This window comes from Protopterus annectens, chromosome 7.part1, assembly GCF_019279795.1.
Source record: "Protopterus annectens isolate FY-2018-M chromosome 7.part1, PAN1.0, whole genome shotgun sequence".
In the NCBI taxonomy this organism is placed as follows: Eukaryota; Metazoa; Chordata; order Ceratodontiformes; family Protopteridae; genus Protopterus; species Protopterus annectens.
In genome coordinates this window covers 366,326,591-366,352,010 of record NC_056740.1, presented here as the reverse complement: position 1 = coordinate 366,352,010, position 25,420 = coordinate 366,326,591, and the positions used below count along the sequence as shown (strand labels likewise).

Below are 25,420 nucleotides of genomic sequence, written 5' to 3'. Positions count from 1 at the left end.
AAAATACACTGAACCAACTGATATTGCCAACATCCTGGCAGACAGGTTCAGTGCAAACTCCACCCCCCTCTCACCCCCAAAAAGGCCCATAACCATATCAAAAGAATGTAGAGCCCTTGAAATCACAGACACTCAGGTTAAAATAGGCCTCTCCAAAGCCAAAAACATAACATCAATGGGACCGGACAGTGTCCCAGGCTGCGTCCTACACCAGCTCAAAGATGAACTAACCCCTCACCTAAATACACTGTTCAAACTCAGCCTCTCCACAGGCTACGTACCCACAGAGTGGTGCACAGCAACGGTTATTCCGCTCCAAAATGGAGCCGCAACAGATCCCGGGAACTATCGCCCTATAAGCCTGACTAGCTTGGTCTGCAAGGCTATGGAGCGCATCATCATGGAACTCATTAACAGATACATTGGGAACCTCCAAAACACTGGACCCTACCCAGTTCGGCTTTAAGGGCAGATCATGCCTCCTAAACCTGTTGGACTTCTTTGAGACAGTTACCAAGGCTACAGATGAGGGAAAGGTGGAACACACAGCCTACCTAGACCTTGCAAAGGCCTTCGACACCATTCCCCATTCTGGTATTATAGACAAGCTCACCAGCCTGAACACAAACCCCTATGTCACAAGATGGGTTGCCAATTGGCTCATGGACAGAGCCCACATGGTGAGAGTTGCAGGAGACAGATCTGACTCTAAACCGGTTACAAGTGGCATTCCCCAGGGCTCAGTCCTAGGACCCCTCCTGTTTGGCATATACTTCTCAGAGGTACAGACAACCACAAGATTATGGCTGACCAAGTTCGTAGACGACTGCAAACTAGGGGCTAGAATTGACTTACCGGCTGACACAGACATCCTCCAAATGGGTCTCATGGTGTCAAAATCATGGCCTCAAGCTAAATGCCAAAAAGTGCATAGTTATTCCCTTTGGAAATAAAGTACCCACAAACTACCACATAGGTGGTAGTCCCCTAAATACGGAAAACATAATAAGGGATCTGGGGACCCAAGTAGATAGTAATCTCTCCTTTGACAATCACATTGCCAAAGTGGTTAGAAAATCCTTCTATATAGCCCACCTAATCACAAAAGGGTTTGCATCCAGATCAAAAGAGGTAATGTGCCCCTCTATTCATCACTCATCAGACCCATCATAGAGTAAAAACGCCCCGTTTGGGATGTACCTTACAAGACACCTGCAACAGCTGGAAAGACCACAGAAGTACCTCACCAAGAGGATCACTGGCCTCAGATGCCCTATGCAGCTCGACTGAAGAAACTCCAGCTGTACTCGGTTGCATACCACCTTCTCAGAGGTGATCTCTGCCTGACATACAAGGCCATGTCCTATCCAAAATTGATGGACATGCTCCACCTAAAGAAAACCTTATCCCCTCGAGCCACATGCTGTAGGGATCTAAACCTCACCACAACAATAAATAAGACGTGCTAGAGGGACAGATTCCCATGCTTTGAAACAGGATTCCAATCTACATTAGGCAGAGCAAGAGCACCTCGCTAGTACTCTTCAAGAGAAATCTTGACGAGTGAATGGGAAACAAAGTTTACCCCGGGGGTCACTTCAGTGGCTCTGCTGAACAGAGGCACAGGGAACTAATCTAGGGGGGCGGCGAAAGCCAACACATTTTGGCTAGGCTTATAAATGCCTTCGGGCAGATAGCCTAGTACCTACCTATGAACTATGAACCTAAAAACTATAACATCAAAGAAAGGCACTCATTTCATTTTAACAAGAAGTGCATTAGCATTACAGTTTACGTAAAGAATATGAGATTTCAATTTATTTTTTACATGAAACAAGAGTATAGTTTGGTTATTAATAAATACCTAATAGTATGGAATTAAATATTTTTTAATTATATGCATGTTCAATACATAAATGCTTCTTCACATATGAGCAAGTTTCTTGGATCAAGACCTTGATCCAAGAAACTTGCTTATATGTGAAGATGCATTTATGTACTGAACATGCATATAATTGTGGTGAAAGTCCTTTAAAACTTAATTGTCACACAACTACTTGTGTTTAATCAAACAGGGATTTGAATAAAGCATCTTGTAATCAACTCAGTCATGAATAAATATCTATTGATGCTATGTTAATGTAAATAGCTATTGACGCGGTTAGGTTCTCCGGTTCGATTCTCGGCTGGGGTGCCTTCTGTGTGGAGTTTGCATGTTCTCCCTGCGTTCGCGTGGGTTTCCTCCCACATTCTAAAGACATGCTTCTGGGGCATTTCTTCCCGGGCCTCCGCTGAAAACAGGATCTGTGGAACCTAGTCGGACTTTCCCGGTCAACAAATGTTAAATAAATAAATAAAATAAAAAAAATAAAAAATTGATATAATTTATAATGAAGAAAAACATACTTGCTTTAGGATATTTAATGAGGAATTGTCTTCTTAAATATGTTTATGGATCACAGAACAGTTACAGCTATTGTACAACAATGCAGTACATCTCAGGTGTGACATACATTGGAGGGGGGACAGGAGTCACTTTTCCAAGCCATTTAGAATAAGTATGTTTAGGATATTTTAAGACACATTTACCTTACCTTACATTCTGAAGTTCACCAGTATGTCTCCAAATATTCCATAAGTTTCTGATGCAGTTTTCCTATACTTTTCATGTCATGAAACTGCATCAAGATAAGAACATTTTTTTCACGTCTGCTTCCATACATTTATTTCAAGGCTTTTCCCCCAGGACCAACAGGCTTCTCTTTATTAGTATTTACACCTACTTCTGAAAACACAGAATGCTCACTGTGGCTGTCAGATTTAAGTTTTTAAAATATGTCCCATCACTCTCTGATAATAAATGCATCAGAAATGCATGCATTTTGTTACCAGCAGCAAAACGTCAACATCTCTGTTTTTCAACAAATTCAAGATGGCTAATTTTCTTTTGACATCATAAATACCGCAAACTCACAATGTTTTGTAATAATATTTTACTATTATGTTTGCCTTACTAAAAGGGATTTTTTGCTGTAACCATGAAGAACTGCTCAATACTAACTAAATTCCAACTGCAGATATTGCTAACATACTGATATCAGTCTAGTACTGTCTTTTTATTAATTCCATCAGCCTGTGAAATGGCTGTAACTAATACAAAGTCCATAAATGTGAGAATACTTCATAAAGGTACATCTCCCATAACAACTTTCATCAAGTATACATTTTGTTTTACCTGCATGATAAATCACTACACATCCTGATATATCCACGTTTGCTGGAAGTTGAAATTGTTCTTATAGTTAATACTTCTACAGAGCTCAGACCTTCTGATTAAATATCATTCAAACACAATTTAAACACAGACTGGAAACACAACCCTTCATAATCAAGCCATTATGGCTACGTCATCTTCTTATACTCAGTTAAAATAAGTTATAATATGAAAATTAATTTACACGAATGTAAAGTAGTTTTTATATGCTATTGAGTACTTGTACTGTAAGGTGTTTTTACTTGTGCTTGAGACTGGGTATGTGACATTTTCAAATACTTTATGCATAACTGCTGCATTACACTTTTGCCAATTCAAATAAATAAATAAATAAAATGGCACAGTACACTGACTTGAAGCAGCAATAAAATTGTTTTACAATTATGCTGTTACACTCTTTATTTGTACTGTCTTGTGTCTGCCTTATCCAAAATGAGATCAAAACATTAAAAGCAAAAGAAGCCTACAAACCACAGTATAAAAAACTACCACAACGTCATGGAAAATGTTCATAGTTCAGCAAACTACAGCAGAAATGCCTACAGTATTTCAAACTAGGCTGCTCTCAGAGGTGGGGAGAAGGTCAAGATACTTCATCCTTTTATTTGCTCTAGACAAGGACAATAAAAAACTGCAGCAGTACCTCAGTGATACCCAACTGCTTCAACTAACAATTTTTTTTAAAATTGGAATCATAATAAAGCTGCCCAATGAACAAAATGAAGACCAATAGTTCATAAACATACAAACAGCCTCTCTCTCTACAACTCTTTTGTTCTTTAATATACAGTGAACTAAATGAACAATTTCAAATATTTAAGCTGTAGATTTTCTATTTTTTTTAGCTAGGAAGTGTACATTTAAAAATAATGATACTAAAAATAAAAAGCATTATTTACATTTTTAGTGACTTATAAATATGAAAGTCTCACGTTTCTGTATATATATATATATATATATATATATATATATATATATTTGGTTGCTTGGTTTATATGCATAGAAATAAAGAGGTGCTATAACAGTTCTAAAGTGGATAAAGAGGTACCACAAATGACTAGCAATATTTTTCTTTAGTGTTGCAACACTGTTCATTATCTTAATACAGTTAACTCACAGAATTGTACAAAGCACCTCATAATGTTCAAAACATGCAAGGATGCTGTTCAGCATCTGATCCTACAGTCCCAGACAATTGGTTATAAATGGTTATATTTACATATTATAATGTTTTCTTGTTTAAAATAATGTGCTGTTTCTTCATCATTTAACTTATTTAAGTAGCTTTCAGTAGTTTGCTACATGCATATAGAGATGTAAGAACAGAAGGGACAGATCACGTTTAAATGATGGGTTCCCTGATATAGTTCATTAAAATTACCTAATAACTGACCATGCCTTCATTTAAATCAGAAATATTTTAAGCAGCTTCAAAAAAGTTTAAGAAGACTATAGTCCATTAGAAGTCACCTTCCAATAAGTTCTCAGTCTTCTGTTTTCCGTGCGAGTCTACAAAAAGTCCAGTTGTGTTCCACAGTGTTCTCATTGGCCCGTTCACTCATATGATGCACCCTTGTGTTTCGAATGGAAAAACCTTGTTTGGTAATGTATTCCATTAAGTGAACTCGCAGGGAGACTTCCTGATGATAGTCACATGGCCCAAACGTAAAAGAAACTTGGAAGTCTCGGGTGTCCATCATATGTTTGTTCCACTTGGTAAAATAGTTTGCAATGCCTTCCAGTAAAGAATGGACCTTGGTTGTAATGGTCAGTTGAGTTATGATAACTGCCACAGGATTAGAATATTTGGAAAGCTTACGTGTGCTGGACAGTTCCACTACCTCCTCAAAGGTGTCCACTGGATACAGAGGTTTGGGATCATTCAGACACTGGATCAATGGCTCAATCTGATAAAAGTCAGCTTCTTTTCGAAGTAAATCAGTTTCCTTAAAATCCTGAGGCAGTGTAAGCTCTGAGGTCCTTAAGAAATTTAGAATATACCGGAATAGTGGGCCATCTCTATCAATAAAATAGTTACCCTGGGAGTCTCTAGCTGTGGGGAAGGCTCCCCTAAACATGGCTCCAAGCATAGAGTCTGGATATCTAGTCAAGGTGCTAATGGAGGTTGTGTACAAGTGACCTCCCACATTAAGCGTGACAGGTTCACCCATCTGTAAAGCAAAAGATATAAATTAATAGTAAGCTTTCATATGTGTACTTGAACATTACTGCAAAAATATTTTTGTAAATTAATATATTTATGGAAAAAATACATTCTCCGATATTAAAGCAATAGTTACTGCCATAACACTATTGAGCACAGCACTAGCTGCATGAATTGCTAGGACACACGTGGCAGGCACTAGTTGCATGGCACATAAAAACGTTTCTAGAGCTGCCATCTCCATCCCATATCCCACGACATAGCTCACCCTCCTGCCTTATCTCCTTGTATTAAAGGCAAAAACTAAGAGTAAAAGGCAGGGGGATAGAGCACTGGTTGGTTCCTGCTGGCATAGCTCTAATTACAGACATTTTAAAACCTTTATGAAGTTCACACATTTTCAAAATGACATGGGTAAACATACGGTTATAAAAAAGAAAAACATTTCTAAATGATCTTTACTAGCTTGATGCTTTATCAATATACATTTTCTTTAAAAATCATTCATGCCAAAATTATATAACTTGATAAAGTCGTGCCTTCCCTTAAATGTTATTTGTTCTCCTCCTGAATATAATTTTGTAAGTATTACTTTCAAAATTCCATTTATGTCTATGTAATTTGCCCTTTATTTCAATTTTCAATGAACTGTTTTTTTTTGGCAACCAACAGCATTAAACTAAGCAAGTAGTCCTTGCTATGTCTAAGCAATTCAGATCTTATATCCCCAGCTCAAAAGAATAATGTCTTTCGTTACAAACATTTGTTACCCCAACATTTCTGACAAAGTACTCTATAAGGAATTCTTAAACTCTGCCAACTTACTTTCCCCCAAAACAGCTTCCCAGTTACCTTTCTCTTTCCCATCATACCACTAGCAATTGTTATTTACCCAAAAACACTCAGAAAACGACTTGAGGAATAAAGACACCTATGCAAACATTTGCATCCCAAAATCCTACACCTTCTAGACTTCATTACATACTCAGGAGCCATACAAATGCCCTTGTATTGTTTCTTTGTATAGTGCCTTTCCATTCTCTTTTCCCAGTCATTTCTAACCTCTTCTAACTGATTTGTTGCTATCAAGCAATATTTTACATGTCGTACTAATTATTTATTTTTGAACAGCAGGTTCTGTTCTAGACTCGACTGAAAACTAAAACAGATCTGGTCTTTCACTTGGCACTCCTCTAGCCCTTTCTCTTTGCCTACAGTATATCAATCCCTGGTAAAGGACGGCAGGCTCAAACATGCAGTCCAAACTTCTGACTGGCCTCATCCTATTCCACTATCTTTCCCTCCATAGTTATTTTCGCCAATACCTTGGTTCCTTTGCAGAGTTTCTCCAATATGTTCCAGCCACCGTTTGTCTATTTTCTATGCCCCTACTTGCAATAACACCTATTGACAAAATCTGCTTTCTGTATTCCTATGTTGACTTAATTCTTACAACCCTTTGTTATTATTCTTTTCAAAGGCATGCATCCAAAATCCTGTTTTCTTCTGATTTCTTGAACCCCCCCCCCCCCAAATTTCTGCATACCTTTCCAGTTTGATTTGTAACTTTCAGCTGATGTTATGTGTATAATCCTTAACTGTGTGGCTGAAAAGTATCCCTTCAAAGCGGGCAATCCTAAACCACCTTGTTCTATATGGAAAAGTATCTCTTTCTCAAATAAATTCCTTCAACTCTTTACTAAGGTCCACAACTTCTCTACTGGTTGATAAAAACACTGCCAGTTTATCGAAAACTGAATGTAAGCACTGCCTGTCTGACATAAGGCTGCTTTATTAGTATTAAAAAAATACACAATCATACAATGGTTGTATTAGCAATCTGTTCCAGAATAACAAGTGCACCTGGCATAGGGATTAAACAGTATGGTGCACTGAAAACAATATTATGTCATTCGCACGGCTTAAAAATATTATACAGAAGTATATAAAGTGACACAAAAAGTAACAGAAACAGACTATTAAGGACCAGTCTGAATATAAGTTATGCAGAACAAAATATATGCTTCACTACAACATAGCTTGACTTACTGACTTGGAATGTTAACAAGCTAGATGGGGGGGGGGAGGGGGGGCAGGCGAAGATATTTATATTTATGATAGTAATGCTTAGATAACATTTATTTATTTATTTTACATTTGTTGACCGGGCTAGTCTAGCTGGATATATGTCCATTTTCAGTAGAGGCCCGGGGAGAAAAGCTCCAAACATGAATATTGAGACAGTTAACAATACATAGAACCATTAAGAATAAATACAGAGGTAGCAATGGTCTAGTGAACAGTTATAATAATACATTTGTATACTAAACAATATTAGTAGAAATTAACTAAACAATTCTATAAAAAACTAAACTAAAAACAATTCTACAAATCACACTAGAAGGTATGAGCAAGTCTTAGTTATGGGAAAGAATATATATGTCATTGTGTTATTCAAGAGGAAGAGTTGTACTACGATTTGGAAGTACAGGTTAAAGGAGAAGGGATAGGGTTAAGAATAGAAGGGGAAAAAGATGTCAGTCTGGGTTAGTACATGGACAAAGCCAATGAGCTTTCAGATGTTCTTTAAGATGTTTTTTAAAAAGAGAAGTAGAAGCAAGGGTAGATAATTCAGCAGGAAGCCGATTCCAGAATTTTCCTGCAGTGTTTGAGAAAAGTGAAACCCCGGCTTTGTTGTTGGCTTTGAGGAAACTAGAAAATGCACCTGAATCATAATGAATACAAATGTTTTACAAGTGAGAAAGATAGTTCTTCGCTGGATAAAAAGAAAGTGAAAGAAAGGGGGAACTCTTTTCTGCCAGTTCCTTCTTAGTTGCTGCAGCCACAAACAAATGGCATTGAACAAAACTTCCTTGTTCCAGTGTGCCCAAGTCCTTAGATGGGGCTAAAATCTTGTCTGGTCTTTTAGGTATTGGTTCTACAGTATCTAGATCCTTCTATGCCCAGCGAGAAACATTGTCAGCCGGGGGGGGGTCACACTAAGTAGACAGGCCAGACACAAAAGCCTATAGAAACACAGATTCTTCTTGGGAGGGGGTATCAGAGGACAGGCCACCTTTCTGTTTTAGGAGCTCAAGGATGTCTCCAAAGCAGATGTATTCAGGTGGTGATTTGGGGGACCCCTTCCCCTCATCAAAATCAGTGTCCTCCATGAGAGATTCTTGAGGGGAATCTAGATGCCTCCTCTTACACATTCTCTTCTGAGGGACTTCCTCAGTGGGGTGATCTGTGGAAGTATCAGAAGAGATGCCGATGCCCTGACGGACCAACTGGAGACAATTTTGAGCTGGCTGCCCTGATGGACAAGGTTCAGAGCAAAGAACCGGATGAGGTGGGGTTTTCTGATCCAAGGGAGGCAGGGATGTCCCTTCTCTAGACAACGAGAAAGCCATCTCCACAACTTCAAAGGCAGAATGGATAGGGAACACAGAAGTCAACAGCACAGGGAGCTGGGATTTCACAAACCGTCCGTCAACTACCCATAACCAGGATGGCGCAGTGGTGCCGTAATAGCGTTTGTCGCCTCACAGCAAGAAATTCTCCGGTTCGATTCTCGGCTGGGGTGCCTTCTGTGCGGAGTCTGCATATACTCCATGCATTCATATGGTTTCCTCCAGGTGCACCGGTTTCCTCCCACATCACAAAGACACGAGTCTGGAGTGCTTCTCCCCGGGCCACAGCTGAAAATTGGCTCGTTCCAAGTCGGACTTTCCCGGTTAACAAATGTTAAATAAAATAAAAATAAAAAAAGTACAGTTGTGTACATTTACCATAAATGTAGATGTTAGAGTGTATTTACTGTTGCAGTCATTACATTTGGGTAATCTGCTGGCAGATTGCCCTCAGTCAGCCTGAATTCTAAAGTCTTGGGTCCTGCATCGGTTGCTGTCTCCTCATCCATGACGTCAGATCGCCAGGGGTATAAAACATGCAGCTGACGCCCCCAATGTCAGTTGCCCCCAAAAAGGTAGCAATATCTATACATGCATCAATATAAACTTTACCTTCATCTACAAGCAAATACACCACATAGGTTGTAGAAGATAGAGAAGGAAAGATAGACAGTAGAATGACAGGGGGATGGCGGGAGGGTAATCTGGACTGCAACAGTGAATACACTCGAACATCTACATTTATGGTAAGTGTACACAACTGTACTATGTTCTCAGTGTTTCACTGTTGCAGTCATTACATTTGGGTAGAATCCCAAAGCTATGGTTGGGAGACTGGAGCTAAACAGCATTAGGTGAGGTTATAAGGCCCTGCAGCACTGCAATGGCAAAGCCTGCCCTGGACTTAGAGTAGAGAGGCAAATGGTGATGCTTTGTAAAGGTGTGAACAGAACTCCAAGTAGCAGCCTCTAGAATGTCCTTGGTTGGTACTCCTCTGAGAAAGGCTGCTGAAGCAGCTGCAGCCCTGGTGGAGTGAGACCTAATGCCCTTGGGCACAGGTTTGCCAGGGTGCAAGTAGCAGAAACAGATGCAATGGCTTATCCACGTTGAAATTGTCTGCTTTGAAATAGCCTTTCCTTCTGATCCTGCAGCATCCTGCTAGACAGGGGTCCAGGAAAGTAAATAATGTGGGAAGAAATAGCCAGGGAATTGTTATGGCTAGGCTTGTATAGGCCCTAGGGCTGATAGCCTAGTACCAACCTATGAACCTATATGACACTAGTAATTGCTCAGCTTTTCTTAGAGCTTTAGTCCTGCTCAAGTAGAATCTTAGCTGTCTGTGTACGTCCAAGGAATGCAGAATTCTCTCCCCTTTGTCCTGTGGATTTGGATAAAAGGTTGGCAGATGAATTGTTTGGTTAAGAGCCACACTGGAAACCACCTTAGGCATAAAAGTAGGATTTGTCCTCAGAGACACCCTGTCTGGGTAAAATATGATAAAAGGCTGTACAGCCATGAGGACCTGTAGCTCTGAAACTCTTCTTGCTGAAGTAATTGCTAGCAGCAGAGCTGTCTTCCATGATAACAACTTTATATCAGAGGTAGCAGCTGGTTCAAATGGAGGCAGGGTGAGCTTTTCCAACACATAATTGAGGTCCCATGCAGGTAATGGTGATGATCTAGGAGGCCTTAGATTTTTGGCTCCTCTAAGATACTGCTTTAGTAAAGGATGAGAAAAGATTGGTGGCTCTGTATTGTAATGAGTCGAAATGGCAGAGGCATGGATTTTGATTGATGAGAAAGACAGGCCTTTGTCCAGCATCTCAGTTACGTATTGTAATATCGGAAGAATATGTGGTTCTGCTGTTATCAGTTCCTTGTGCTCTATTCCAAGCACAGAATCTCTTCCATTTGTCAGCATAAGATTTTCTAGTACTAGGCCTTCTGGCTTCCAAAATGACATCCATCACAGGTTTACTGAGACGTGTCGTTTGTATGATTACAGGATTAGCCATGCTGCCAGGTTCAGGGTCTGTAGTTGATTGTGCAGGATCTGACTGTTTTGCTGGGACAGTAGTTGTGGTTTTTGTGGCAAGGTCCAAGCTGGGTATTGAGACAAGTTCCTTAGGATTGGGTACCAGTATTGGCGGGGCTAGTCCGGGGCAATTAATATCATCTTTGGCTTCTCTAGTGTGACTTTTAGGAGGACCTTGGGTAGAAGAGGCAGAGGAGGAAAGGCGTAAACTGATAGGTTTTTCCAACTGAAGGATAAGGCGTCCACTTTCCATGCTTGTCTGTGATAAGTCCTTGTGCAGAATCTTTTCAGTTGATAATTTTGAGGAGAGGCAAACAGATCTATGTCTGGGCTCCCCCATTTCTCTGTTATCGTGCTGAAGACTTGTGGATTTAGTTTCCACTCGTGAGGATCCATAAGGTTGCTGCTTAAATAGTCTGCCAGAGTGTTTTGTTTTCCTGGCAAGAATCGAGCTTGAAGATGTATTTGGTAGGTCAAAGCTGTGTCCCACAGTGCCATGGCTAATCTGCAAAGGGGGTATGAGTGTGTGCCCCCTTGTCTGTTTATATACCACATGGCTGTGGTGGTGTTCGTCTTCATCAGTAGTCGTCCTGGATGAAGTAAGTCCTTGAAGGCAGTTAGGGGCATTTTGAACAGCTAGCATCTCTTTCTGGTTGATATGTAGATGCATTTGATTTGGTGCCCATATGCCCTGAATGCATCTTCCTGCCATGTGGGCCCCCCAGGCATAATCTGATGTGTCTGTTGTTAAGGTTTGGCAGGCAGGGGGTAGAGTGAAGGGCCGTCACATGTTTTGGTGACAGGCCTTTGCCCACCATAGAAACTCCTGTTGCAGGCAGGGAATGAGAAGAATCATTGTTTCCAGACTGTGTGAATGTGGACTCCATAAACTTTTTAGGTACCACTGAAGTTTCCTCATATGCAGTCTTGTATATGAAATTAGTAGGATGCAGGATGCCATGAAGCCCAGAGCCTGCAGAATTTGTCTTGCAGAAGTCTGAGGTTTTTGTTGCCATCAGTTTGAGGTAAGTAGTCAGTTGCCTTTGTTTGTCTGGTGTGAGGTAAGCCATCTGGGCAGTTGTATTCAAGCTTGCACCCAGGAATGTTATCTTTTGAGAGGGTACCAGTTGTGATTTCTTTTCGTTTATTGTGTACCCTAGGCATGTTAGAAGCCTTTTCACAAATGCCAGGTGTCGTAGGAGAGTGTCCTTGTTCTCTGCTTGAATTGGTTAGGAGAGTGGCCTAATGGGTAAGGTGTTTGCCTTACAAACACAAGGTGCAGGACTTGAGTCTTACAAGGGATAACTGGCTAGGCTTAAAATGGCTTGCAAGGGCAATTAGTCTAGTACTAATCTATGATATCTATGATATGAATGAGACAGTCGTCCAAGTATGGATATATTTGAATACTTCTTTGTCTGCAAAATGCAATTACTGGTGCCAGGCACTTTGTAAAGACCCTGGGCGCAGTAGATAAGCCAAAGGCCAGTGCAGAGAATTGATAATTCATTAAGCCAGCCTTGAATCTGAGGCATCTTCTGCACGACTGTCTTATTGGGACATGCAGGTATGCCTCTTTTAGGTCTAAAGTCAACAGCCAAGCATTCTTGCCCAGCATGGGCAGAAGCTGTTGTAAAGTGAGCATTTTGAATTTTGGAATGTCCAGGTATGTGTTCAAAATAGATAAATCCAGTATTGGCCACCAGGCCTTGTCCTTTCTGGTTACCAAGAACAGTCTAGTAAAAACCTTGTCCTTTTTCCTGTTCTGGTAGTGTCTGAATGGCCCCATATCCATGAGGGACGTAACCTGTTTCTGTGCCTCTGCCCACAGGCAGATCTGGCCAACCATTTGTCATTGGCAGAGTGTGAAAATGGAATCTGTATCTCTGTGATACGATGTTTAGTTCCCATTTGTCCTGGGTTATTAACTGCCAATTTTGAGCAAAAAGTGCTAATTTTCCCCCGATGGGTGCTGCCAAAAGATAAGTGCTTGGTATACGCAGAGGGAAGTCATTGGGATTGCTTTCTGTAGGTTTGCGCTTTATCTCCTCCAGATTTGGAGGTGGATGCGCTCCATTGATTTGACCTGTATGAAAGTATCAAGGAACATAGAGTACCAAAATGTCTGCTCCCCTGGAGCTACTCGACAGGACTTATAAAAGATTCACCACTTTATTTGGAATTATTAAAGTTATTTGATCGGCATGGATGCGAATACATGAAGATATAACAATAAGTTAATAGAAAAACTTGCAGTGGACATTAATGTATTGAATGATTTAATTACTCATTATTTGACTTTTGAACAATATAAATTTAATTATGCTAGGATTTATTTTAAGTATTGATGAGGAAAAAAAAAACTGAAAAGAGACAGGCTAGCCTATCTCAATCATACAGCATATCCTGACTCCGGTTCTCAGACATGGGGTTGTAGATTTGGGACCCATCAAAACACCATTACTGATTTTCCTCCACTTACACCCAAGGATGGACTTCACCTACGAACAATCAACACAGTGATGTAATTAACACGGACAAGTCTCCCTGGAATCAGTGTTTTCAGACATGGTGGCAGAACCAGAAATTCAGAAGACAACAAATCGGAGGTAACTTCTGAGACCCCTCCCCCTTTTTTGTTCAGCTGGTTCACCATGCATATTAATTACCAACAGTAAAGGGGATTTTACAACATACAATTATACTGTTTACTGTATTGGTTCAGAATGTGCGGATTTGTTTGAATGCAGACTAACTTTTGTTCCCACTCGACATACTAATGTGGCAAACTCAATGGATTTTAAGCAATATATAAGAAAGCTGAAACTGAATAATTTGTTTTGACACCCCCACCAATGTTCCAAATAATTCCCTTAGGACATGTAGCACTTTCAACCCACCAGCTGAAAAAAACTGTGAACTGGATTTTCAAACACTACTGAAAAGAAACAAACAGAATGCAAACATTAAGGACAATTTACTACGTGACAAGAAAAAGCTTTTAAAAGAATTCAGTGGCCAAATTCTGAGGCTCATGAAACCAGATAAAGGTGGGGGGCCTGGTGATATTGGAGGCAAATGGTTATAAACAAAAAATGCTTGACATGCTTTCTGGAACTACCTATAGTAAAAAAGTGTCACTAAATGAATTAAATACAGCATACAAAAGGGCGAGGGATACACTTCACTGATAAGCAAATCGATCTGAATGAATATAATTACTTGAATTCTATGGCACCTATTATACCTTCAATCTTTGGCATCCCAAAAGCCCATAAAAATATTGAATAGCCACCAGTGATGCCAATTGTGGATGCCAGAGGTTCGACTGACTTCTATGGCCCCTATTATACCTTCAATCTCTGGCATCCCAAAAGTCCACAAATATTGAAAAGCCACCAGTGAGACCAATTCTGGATGCTTGATGAAAAATTAAAACACCTGGTTACCAAAGAAAAACATATTTGTAAAGACGATTTCTTGGGGAAAATAAACCAACTTGAGTTATGAAAATTATTTACTCCTTACTGTTGATATCAAGGACTTGTATACGGTTATCCCTCACGAGCAAGGTATTGAATATTTTTCAGAATATTTAACGTTGAAGGGTTAAAGTCAGGATAATGTAAACACTTTTGAAACTCTGATTGAAATTGTGTTGAAAATAACTATATATTATTTGAGCACGAGTACTATCACCAATGTACAGGTGTAGCAATGGGTTCCGCATGTGGTGGGCTTTTTGCTAATATAGTAATGACAGCATGGGAAAATAATTTTGTGTTTAATTCAGAATTTACAAAATATTGTATGTTGTATACATGTTTTTTGGATGACATTTTTTATTGTACGAAATGAAGACCTTGAAAAATGTAACAAGTTTTTTGATTATATTAATATGACCACTCATTTTTCAAAGTTTACCTTTGAGGCCAGTACATTCAGTACTGCATATTTAGATATTCTCTTGTCTAAAGATAATGAGAGAGCTGAATTTTTTGCCCAGATTTACTGAAAACCCACCTTCTTTAACACCTACTTGCACTATTCAAGCTCACCGTTTCCCCCACCAAAAACATGCTGTTGTCAAGGGTCAGTTCATAAGGGCAGCATGGATGGTGTCAGGGTTTGACACTTTTTTAGATGAATGTGAGACGATAAAGGGCATGTTTCTGGCTACTGGTTACCCCCATGGTATGGTAAATCAACTAATGCATGAAGTGATAAATAAAAGAAAGTTTTTTTTTTAACTCAATTTTAAGTCATTGTGAAACACCAATTGATGTATCAGCAAGTGATTTTATGGCTAATAATATTACCCCTTCTGGTGAACATAATATCTCTTCATGTGTACATCATCCAGTACACAATACAACCTTTACCAGGTCCCTAATTACAAATGATAACGCTGATGGTGCGACTAACAGGAGCATTATTCAGAAGAACTGCACCATTCTAAGAGAAGATAGACATGTTATTCAGAAAGTGGGGGATGCACCACAATTATATATAAAAGGGGTCGTAATTTTAAAAACATAGTGGAACATTTTAACAAAACACCCATGCGTATGAGTAATAAAATTCATTGCGTGTCTAAATGTCGATGATGTTCCATTTGTCTCCACATTTTGATGGGTGAACAAGTTACTATAAAGAACTTTACATTTGTCATAAAAGGAGCATTCAACTGTCTGACAGGAGGGTAGTATACATTGCACTCTGTCAACACTGCCCTGTTTTTTAACATAGGCAAAACTGAACACAAGTTTAAAGAAAGAATTGCTGAACATCTATACAACATTAAAAAAAGGAAAAAAGTAACACCTTCAGCAATCACTTGGAATGGCCATAACCAATTATTTTAATTTTAAATCATGGAAAAGATAACCCCTAGTAAACGTGGTGGCCCCTGGCAACTTAAAATGGAAGAACATGAGTTATACAGGCAGCTCACACTTAATGCACGTTATTGGCCAGGGATTAAAGACCACATTTCCATTAGCTGTCTTTTAAAACTAAAAGCTTTAGAAAGATGACATGGTTACCTTTTTAGCAGACAGATACTACTATCAGTATTTATTTAATGAACTATTTACTTTTGGGTCTGTAAAATATAGTTATAGGTTTATGTATTTTAGGTACGCAGCCTTTTTTTGATTACTTTATCGTTTACTTTATTGAATATGTTGCCTAATGCAGGATTTGTTCAGAGAGCTCGGCTGACACACGACTTTAAAGCTGATCATATGATTTTAAAGAAAGTTTTTGGCTGCCACATGATTTAAAAGCTGGTCACATGATTTTTTAGTATCTAAAACAGGGTGATTTTGGTTCACTTCATATTATATTTCAAGTTGTTTGAGTCGAATCTCTGTGGCCTTGCGTGAGTGTTTTTATCAGGAATTCAAACATCTAATGTTACAGGTAATTAGGACTAATGCAACTGTTCTACATTCTTCATTCCAACTACCTCAGTGGCATTTTTGGGTAAATTCCCTAAGTTTATCTTACTTGGGATTTGAAAGAATAAGGGTCCAGGAGCCCCTGGAGAAAGTCCTAACAAAGCCTGCTCTGGACCTTGAAAAAAAATCTGGTTTGTAGTGTTCTCTGAAGGTACGAACAAAGGGCCAGGTTTATGCCATCAAAGGGAATAAGGCTCTAGTCAAGTAAGCCTCATCCTTGCCTGGAATAAATTTACCATGGTGTGAGTAACAGGAAAAAAGCACTAGAGGACAACCATCTTGCAACAGTTTGCTTACAGACAGATTGACCTTTCTTTCTTATCCACAGTATAGGAGACAAACAGCTGTTCAGCATTGCTAAAGGGCCTTGTTCTGACAAGGTTGTTCCGGAGATGCCTGTGCACATCCAATATATGTACAATCTTCTCTCCCTTGTTTTTTTGATCAGATTAGATGTATGGGAGATTGATGGCTTGATCCAAGCTAAATTCAGAATCAACATTACGAATGATGGACTAATGCACAACACAACCCTGTCCTTCTGAAAACTCAAATAGGGTGGCTCCACCATGACAGCCTGCAGCTTAGAGACTCGCCTTGCAGATATTAGAGCAATGACTAAAATGGTCTTCAAAGTAAAGAACCATAAATAAGCCTGAGAGGCAGGCTCAAAAGCTGGTAAAGTAAATTTTCCAAGAACAAACCTGAGATCCAAGGGGAGGAGGAATTTGCCTTTGAGAGGGTCTAACATGCAACGCTCCTTTTATAAACTGTTTAACCACACACACACACACACACACACACACACACACACACACACACACAGAGACAGAGGGATGAAATAGGGGGATCAATGGGCAGACAAGCTGAGATGGCAACAATATGCCCTTTGCTAGAAATATATGATAAACCATACCTTAAAGGTTCACAGCAGATTATGGCTTAAGATCCCTTACAAGCCTAGCCATTATTACCAAAATGTTACTTGCTTTTCGATCCCAAAGAGCTAGAGGATGGCTTACTTCAGTATGGTACTGCTGTTTTTCTGCAAATGTTTAAATGATTATAAAGGGCTTTTGTCTAATCCTCCTCATAGGCTTGTGTGATTTCTGGGATTGAGGGAGCTTGTATACAACTTTGTCATCACTTAATAGGAGTTGGTTTGCCTTAGAAAAGTTCTTAAAGGTTTTGAGGTTAGGTGGGGGTTCTAGTTTTATATTTATTTAAAGGGAGACTGTTCTGTGAACTGATCTAACCAGTGAGGACATCACACTTGGCAAGTGTGTGTGTGTGTGTGGGGGGGGGGGGGGGGGTGGAGCTGCAACACTCTCCCATATTTGTGAGTATCAGGTCTAGGATATTTGTACCCCTAGTGGGTGTGCAGACTAGCTGCACGAGGGCATTTGCATTGATAATGTCTAGAAATCTTTCAGCCTGCATGCTAGTGGTAGTGTATGCTTCCCAGTTAATGAAGGGGTAGTTGAAATCACCCATAAGTACAGTATTGGCTGAATGGTAAATGATTCTAGTAAATTCAGATATGATGTATGGGTGTCCTGGTTCATGGTGGGGGGATCTGTAGCTAGCAAGGATATGGTAATTAATTTTTCCTATAGTTAGTTGGACATGGCAGAAAATACAACAGCCTGGGTTACAAGGCTGGATGTACTAAAATGAAAGTCAACAACCAAAGTAATATGGAGCCACGAAGTGTATTGAGTGTTAATTTAATCGCCAAGTAAAAACTTTCGCATAAAAATGCTTCAGGCAGAACATTCAAAAAAATTAAGACACTCATAATTAATAAAATACATGATCATGAAACAAAGTCTTTTAAAGGGATAATCATCTTATATGATTATGTAGTTGCTTTAGCAGTGGCGTAATCCTAAATATTTCATTTAATCCTGGTTGATGCTGTAGCCTAAAAGACATAATCCATTTGTTCTCCTCTTTTTCTGTTAACTTTTTATGTCCCCTACCCTAATGTATTCTGGTGCTAAATATAAAATCATAAATTCAAAAGAATGTGTATTGCCTGTGTTACTTACATGCTTATACAAGGCATTATTATCCACCTGTCTTTTGATTTCAGAAACATGATCACATATTCTCTCTCTAAAGTTTTGGTTGGTTTACCTATAAAAAGCTAAAAGCTGATTGCATACAGAGTACCACAAACTGCCACTGCATGAAGCAAACACAAGCCTTACATAGAAGCAGAAAAAAAAAAAACAAATTTTAAACTAGGTGTCCCACAGGCCAATCAGGTAAGCACACAATAAGCTTTCCACCAGCAATTCTCAGCTCAGATGTGTGAAATCGGCCCTCTCCTGCCACAGGAGTGCAGACATCGACTCTCTTAATGTAAAATAACTGGCTTGGAGCCCAAGTCTTAAGGAACCACAAAAATATATGCCTAAAAGCACTGAAAACAAGAAGTGATGTACTCACCATAACGTTCGATGTATGTAGTCCATCTCACCTTACATTCTTACCCGTGGGTTCGAAGCAACAGGTCTATTCCCCAGATCTTGTTTGCTGCAAGCTCACACGTACACACTGAGAAGCAACCCCAACAGAAAGGGCTACTGACAACTAGAGACAATACCTCCAGGTCCTCCAGGAGGGGGAAAGAGGGAGGGTTAGTAAGAATGTAAGGTGAGATGGACTACATTATGGCGAGTACATAACTTCTTGATGTTATATAGTCCAATCTCGCCTTCATTCTTACCTGTGGGACAGCATTCCTAGCACCTTGATCTTGGGTAGCTCAGTGAAAAATACTCTTGAGCATCGTGGAACCAAAGGAAGATCTGCCTCTAGAGACCATATCTAATCTGTAGTGACTAATAAAGGTATGAGGCGAAGCCCATGTTGCTGCAGCACAAATATCATCCATAGACATCCTAGCCTGAAACAGTTGAGTAAGCCACAGGTCGTGTAGAATGAGCCCTCACTTTAAAGGGTAATTCTCAGCCATTGGAAGCATAAATAAATGAGATGCAATCGGAGATCCAGTGAGACAAGGTTACCTTAGAAACAGGAACCCCAAGTCTAGAGTCTGAAAATGAGACAAACATTTGATCTGATTTCCTGAAATATTTTGTCCTATGTAAATAGAAACGCAATAGTCTATGAACATCTAACTGATGAAACTTAAATTCTGCCCTGTTGGGAGAATTCAGGAAAAAACACAGGCAACTCAATGGATTGGTTGATACTGACAACAGAGGCAACCTTTGGAACAAAGGAAGGGTTGGTTCTTAAGGGGACCCTATCTTTGTGAAATACCAAATAAGGTGGCCTAATCGATAATGCTTGGAGTTCAGAGACCCGCCTAGCTGAAGTTATAGCTACCAAGAATACTCTCTTCCATGACAAGAATTTAATGTTACACGTAGCTGCGGGCTCAAAGGGAGTTGAGGTGAGCTTCTGTAGTACAAACCTGAGGTCCTATGGCATCACTGGATCAAAGACTGGAGGTCGGAGTAACAATGTCCCTCTCAGAAAAGCCATACAAAGCCTATGAGCCATAAGGTTGGGCTAATTAGCAACGTGAAAGGTAGAAATTGCTGCCAACTGCACTTTAATGGTTGCTGCAGCTGACCCCTGACTGAACAGTTGAGAAAGAAATTCCAATATTGCTGAAATAGGTGCTGTATAAGGATCAATACGTCTCTCACGGGCCCAAATAGAAAATCTCTTCCACTTACTGGAATAAATCTTCCTGGTAGAAAGGTTGTGGGAAGATGATAGAATATGGACCACTTCCGGGGAAAAATAACGAAGCTTGACTAAGGACGGATCAGGAGCAGCCAAGCTGTCAACTTAAGGGTTTGGATGGAGGGATGGAACTGTCCTGACATATGAGTCAGCAGATCTGGAGCTGGGTCCAGAATCCAGGGCTTGTCCATTAAATAGGGTTGAAGGAAGGGAAACCAAATCTGACAAGGCCAGTGTGGGGCAATGAGGATCATTTTGTTTCCCAAAGACTGTGCTTTCTGAATGACCTTTGATATCAGAGGTAACAGTGGAAAGGCGTAGAGAAGACCGGAGGGCCAATCATGAGCCAAAGTTTCCCTGGTTGTCTCCCCTTCCGGAGAGATAAGGGTGAAATAGCTGCTGCATTTGGCATTGAGGTGGCTGGCAAACAGATCGCAGCAAGGCTGACCTCATCTGTGGAATATCTCTTCTGCAACAATTGTTCAGGGACCACTCGTGGCATTAGGATAGCTCTGCTCAGCCTGTTGGCAATCACGCTGGACTTCCCAGTTACATGCTTTGCAACTAGAAAGCGTTGGGAAGACACCACCCACTGCCAAACTTGAAGTGCCTCTCTGCAAAGGGGGGTATGATTTGGCTCCTCCCTGTTTGTTCAGGTACCATACCACTGATATGTTGTCTGAGTGGATTGCAATTGTCCCTAGAGGGAGAAAGCTCTGAAGTGCTTGCAACGCTAATAGCACTGCTCTCATCTCCAAGACACTGATATGCAAATGGGTCTCATGATCCTGCCACATATGCCTTGGACAGTCCTGCCGAAATAATGCCCCCCCCCCACCCTATCTGGGAGGCATCCGTGGTCACTGTGGCAACTGGAGGAGATGGAACAAAAGGCTTGCCACGTTGAGATTGCTGGCCTAAAGCCAACAGCGTAGATCCGGCTTGCACATGTCCATAATCAGAACAGAAAGAGAGTGGAAGATGCTGTAGTGACCATTGGGTGAAAAGCAGCCACTGAAGAACCCTCATGTGTAGTCTGGCAAGGGGAACTAACATGATCGTGGCAGCCATGGTCCCTAACAACGTGAGGATCACGTTTGCCTTGACCTTCCTCAATGGTAGTAAGGCGTTGACCTGCTGTTGCAGAGCCTGAATGCTCTCTCTTCTAGTAAGGCGGCCCTCATGAGCACCGTACCTAGTTCGGCGCCAATAAAAGTGACACGCTGAGAGGGCAACAAGGCAGATTTTTCCCAATTTAGAGTAATTCCTAACCTTTGGCACAGTGTAATGGTGGCGTCCCTGGTCTGCAACAGTAGATGCCTGGTGGTGACAGAAAGGAGCGAGTCGTCCAGGTACAGAAACACTTGGAATCCCTGAAGTCTCAAGTGAGCCGTTACCACTGCCATGCATTTGATGAACACCGTGGGGGCTGTGGTGAGACCAAAGGGCAGAGCGCGAAACTGAAAATGACTGGCTCCCAGCCGGAAGCATAGAGGACGTCTCGATGCCCTGTCCATTTTGATATGGTAGTAAGCATCTTTGAGGTCGATGGAGCACATACACACATCTTTCCCTAACAGAGGGAGTATTGACTGCAAGGTGACCATGCAGAACTTGGACTTTTGTACATGAAGGTTCAATCGGCTGAGATCCAAAATGGGTCTCAGGTCCCCTGTTCTTTTCAGCACCAAAAGGAATCTGGAGTAAGTCCCTAATCCTACTTGGTCTGCGGGGACAGGCTGGACGTCTCCCTCTGAAAGCAACTTTTTTATTTCTAAAGTTGCGAAATCCCTATGACTAGGTGGAACATCTGGGATTCTCTTGGTTGGCAGGGGAGGAGAAGAGAAGGGAATATAATAACCTCTGGAAATTATCTTTAATACCCACTCATCTTGGGTGCTGTCTTGCCAGGCTTCTGGGTATAAAGAAATGCGACCCCCGACCGGCTCCAGAGACGCAGAGTCAGGCCTCCCTTCAGGAGCACTGGTAGGGAGAACCACGAAAGGAATCATGGTCCCCCTGGTTATGCGGGCCTCCTCTCCCTCTAGGGTGGCATCTACCTGAATTTCCACCCCCTCCCCTGCCTCCGGAGAGGAAATCACTTTGTGCGCCCTGAAAAAAACCTCTGCCACTTTCTGAACCACATTTTCCCACCCTTCTGGCCCTTGGGGTAAGGTCTAGAAGGCATGGAAAAAACAGACTCCCATGGCAGACAGGGTTTTTCCTTCTTGTTCGCACCTAGTGAGAATGTCCTTCACCTTGGTTCCGAACAACGATGAACCATCAAAGGGGGCGTTGGTGAACGTAGACTTGAAGGCCTCCACGAAATTGCACAGGCGCATCCAGAAGTGTCTCCTAAGAGAGACTCCGAAACCCACTGCTCAGTCAGCTGCATAGGAGATCAGCCTCATGCAGTAGTTGGGAAGGGAATTTAGGGTAGACATCTGTGCATTGACCTGTGCCACGGCATCAGAAATGTTACCCTGTAGAGAATCTCCTAGCTCTTTAAGGAGATCGCTCTGGAGCCTTGTAAAATGCATCAAGTAGTTCAGCAACTGCAGTGTAATGGCCGCTAAGGTAAACACACGCTTCCCATACCTGTCCATAGCCCAGGACTCCTTGTTAGGCGGATGGACGGTAGATGAAGTTTCAGCAAGTTCCTTCGTGGTGGCCGCAGCCACCACCATGGCATCTACTGGAACTCCTTTAGTTAGATATTCCTTGTCAGACGGGGCAGACAAAAACTTTATTGGGTCTCCTAGGGACCGGTTCCACAGTGTCAGGAGTTTCCCACACCTTTCGACAGACAAGATCTAGTAGCTCATCAAAAGGGGGAGAAACCCAAGAGGCGGAGGGTTGAGACCTGAAAGCCTTCAGGAGCACAGACTCCTCATCAGAAGGGAATTTGGAGGGCCAGCTGCCTCTCTGCTTCAAGATCTCCAGGATATGTGAAAAAGAGACATCTTCAGAAGACGACTTGGGGGACCCCTCTGACTCCTCGAGGTCAGTGTCCTACGTGAGAAACTCATTCGGGGAGTCAAGGTGTTTCCTCTTGCACAATCTTTTTCTGGCGGGCTCCTCAGGCAAAAACTCTGAGGAGATGTCAGAAAGTTGGGGACCACTCATGGAGGTATCCTGAGGCTTAGGCTATCTGCTGCCCATGGATAGAGCATGATCCGAAACTGACACCGGTGCTGGAAGGGGGCAGAGTATCAGTGCCATAGGATGCAGCTGATGACCTGGCCAGCACGCTCCTCATAACCTTGAAGGCTGACTCCCCCCCGGCTCCAAAGGCCAACTAGCTGTAGTAGGAAACAGTAGTTGCCCTCGGCACAGCGGAGATGAGGTCCGAAGCATATGTCAGGTCCAAGCTCACTCGAGCCGAAGCACAGAGAGGAAGGCTCGGAACCAATGAAGATCGATCCGATCCCTCCCCCTCGGGTCTAACTGGAGAACTGTGGACCCTCGACTCCGTGGATGGAACCAACGGGGTCGGAACGGAAATCGGAACCGAGAGGCCAGGCGAGGCTACTGGAACTGAACTAACGGCACCCGATGGAACCAACAACTCTGGCTCCGAAGGCCGAGAAAGGCTCGGAGGAGGAACAACAACAGATGAAGAGGCCATAGGCTCCAGAACTGAATGGGTCAGAGCCGGAATCAATCTGGCCAACATCGATGACTGAAGCAGTTTCACCACCCTATCAACATCCTTATCGGAAAGGGCCCTGGAAGACCTGGAGGATAAAGTACAGTTTTGTACCTACCATAAATATAGATGTCCGATAGGAATGCATCTGCAGTTCTTACAAATGGGTAGTCCTGTCGTCAGGCAGCCCTTCGGTCGGCCGGATTCCAAAGTCTGGGTCTGGCTTCGGCTGGTGTCGCACTTCACCCGACGTCATAGCTGCAGTTTTTCGGGTATAAAGGCATCAGCCGACGCCATTTTCCTCAGTGTTTCTTGCCCCAGATGCCAGGTGCCCTCTTGGATGGCTAAATTTGGATAAATGCCAATGTTTCCAAATAGTAGAGAGCAAACACATAAAATAAGCATGTATGTACATATATACAAACAAATACACCATAATAGATCCCCCCCAAGCTAGCTGAAGGATGGCAAATACCCTAGGAGTACCACAGACGGAAGGTGGGTGGGTAATCCTGACTGCAGATGCATTCCTATCGGACATCTACATTTATGGTAGGTACAAAACTGTACTATGTCCTTCAAGGATGCATCTGCAGTCCTTACAAATGGGTAGAATACCATAGCTAAACTAGGGGAGGAGGAAAAAGGAGAGATTATGGTGTAGTTAGGATCCCTTGCAAAACAGCAGTGGCAAAACCTGCTCGGGATCTAGAGTATAAAGGTAAATTGTAATGCTTGGCAAATGTATGCACGGAGGTCCAAGTAGCAGCCTCTATAATGTCCTTGGTAGCCACTCCTCGTAAGAAAGCTGTGGTAGTGGCTGTAGCCCTTGTGGAGTGAGGCCTGATGTTCTCTGGAGTTTTCTTTCCATGGTAGGAGTAACAAAATCTGATGCAATTTCCTATCCATTTGGAGATTGTCTGTTTTGAAATTGGTTTTCCTTCCTTTCCTGTTGCATATGCTACCAGAAGCTGGTCAGTTTTTCTATTGGACTTGGCCCTGTCCAGGTAGTAGCGTAATTGTCTATGTACATCCAAGGTATGCAACAGTCTTTCTCCCCTGTTCTGTGGGTTGGGGAAGAATGTAGATAGGTGGATAGCCTGATTTAAAGACACTCTGGAGACCACCTTAGGCATAAATGTAGGATTTGTTCTCATGGACACTCTATCTTGATGGAAGATCAGGAAGGGTTGCACTGCCATTAATGCCTGTAGTTCAGAGACCCTTCTTGCTGAGGTGATTGCCAGCAGGAAAGCAGTCTTCCAGGATAAGTATTGTAATTCTGCTGTTGCTGCTGGTTCGAAAGGGGGAAGTGTCAATTTTTCTAGCACAAAGTTCAAGTCCCATGCTGGCAATGGTGGTTTCCTGGGAGGTTTTACATTTTTAATTCCTCTCAGAAACTGTCTGAGCAGAGGATGAGAGAAGACAGGAGGATCCAAGCTGTATTCTGCTGAAATAGCTGATGCATGTATCTTGATGGAAGAATAGGACAGGCCTGTATGGAAGAGCTCTGCCAAGTACTCCAGGATGTTGGCTATGTTTACCAGTGCCACATCTTCTCCCTTTGCAGTACTCCAAATGAGATATCTTTTCCATTTTGCTGCGTAATTCTTTCTTGTTGAAGGTCTACGAGCCTCAAGGATTATGTCTTTAACCCTTTGGGATAAATTTGGGTTAATTGTTCTTATGTAATGTTC

The 25,420-nt window shown here is 41.7% G+C and overlaps 1 protein-coding gene across 5 annotated transcripts in view; it reads right to left on the bottom strand.

The window, feature by feature from the left end:
* Positions 1 to 3,095: 3,095 nt before the first annotated feature.
* Positions 3,096 to 25,420, bottom strand: part of KCTD6 (potassium channel tetramerization domain containing 6) — a 269,008-nt gene continuing 246,683 nt past the window's right edge. For all 5 annotated transcript variants that reach the window (XM_044078804.1, XM_044078805.1, XM_044078807.1 and 2 more), the window contains exon 4: positions 3,096 to 5,445. In XM_044078804.1, the coding sequence (XP_043934739.1) occupies positions 4,759 to 5,445 (687 nt within the window). In that variant the 3' untranslated portion in view covers positions 3,096 to 4,758. The remainder of the gene's footprint in view (positions 5,446 to 25,420) is intronic.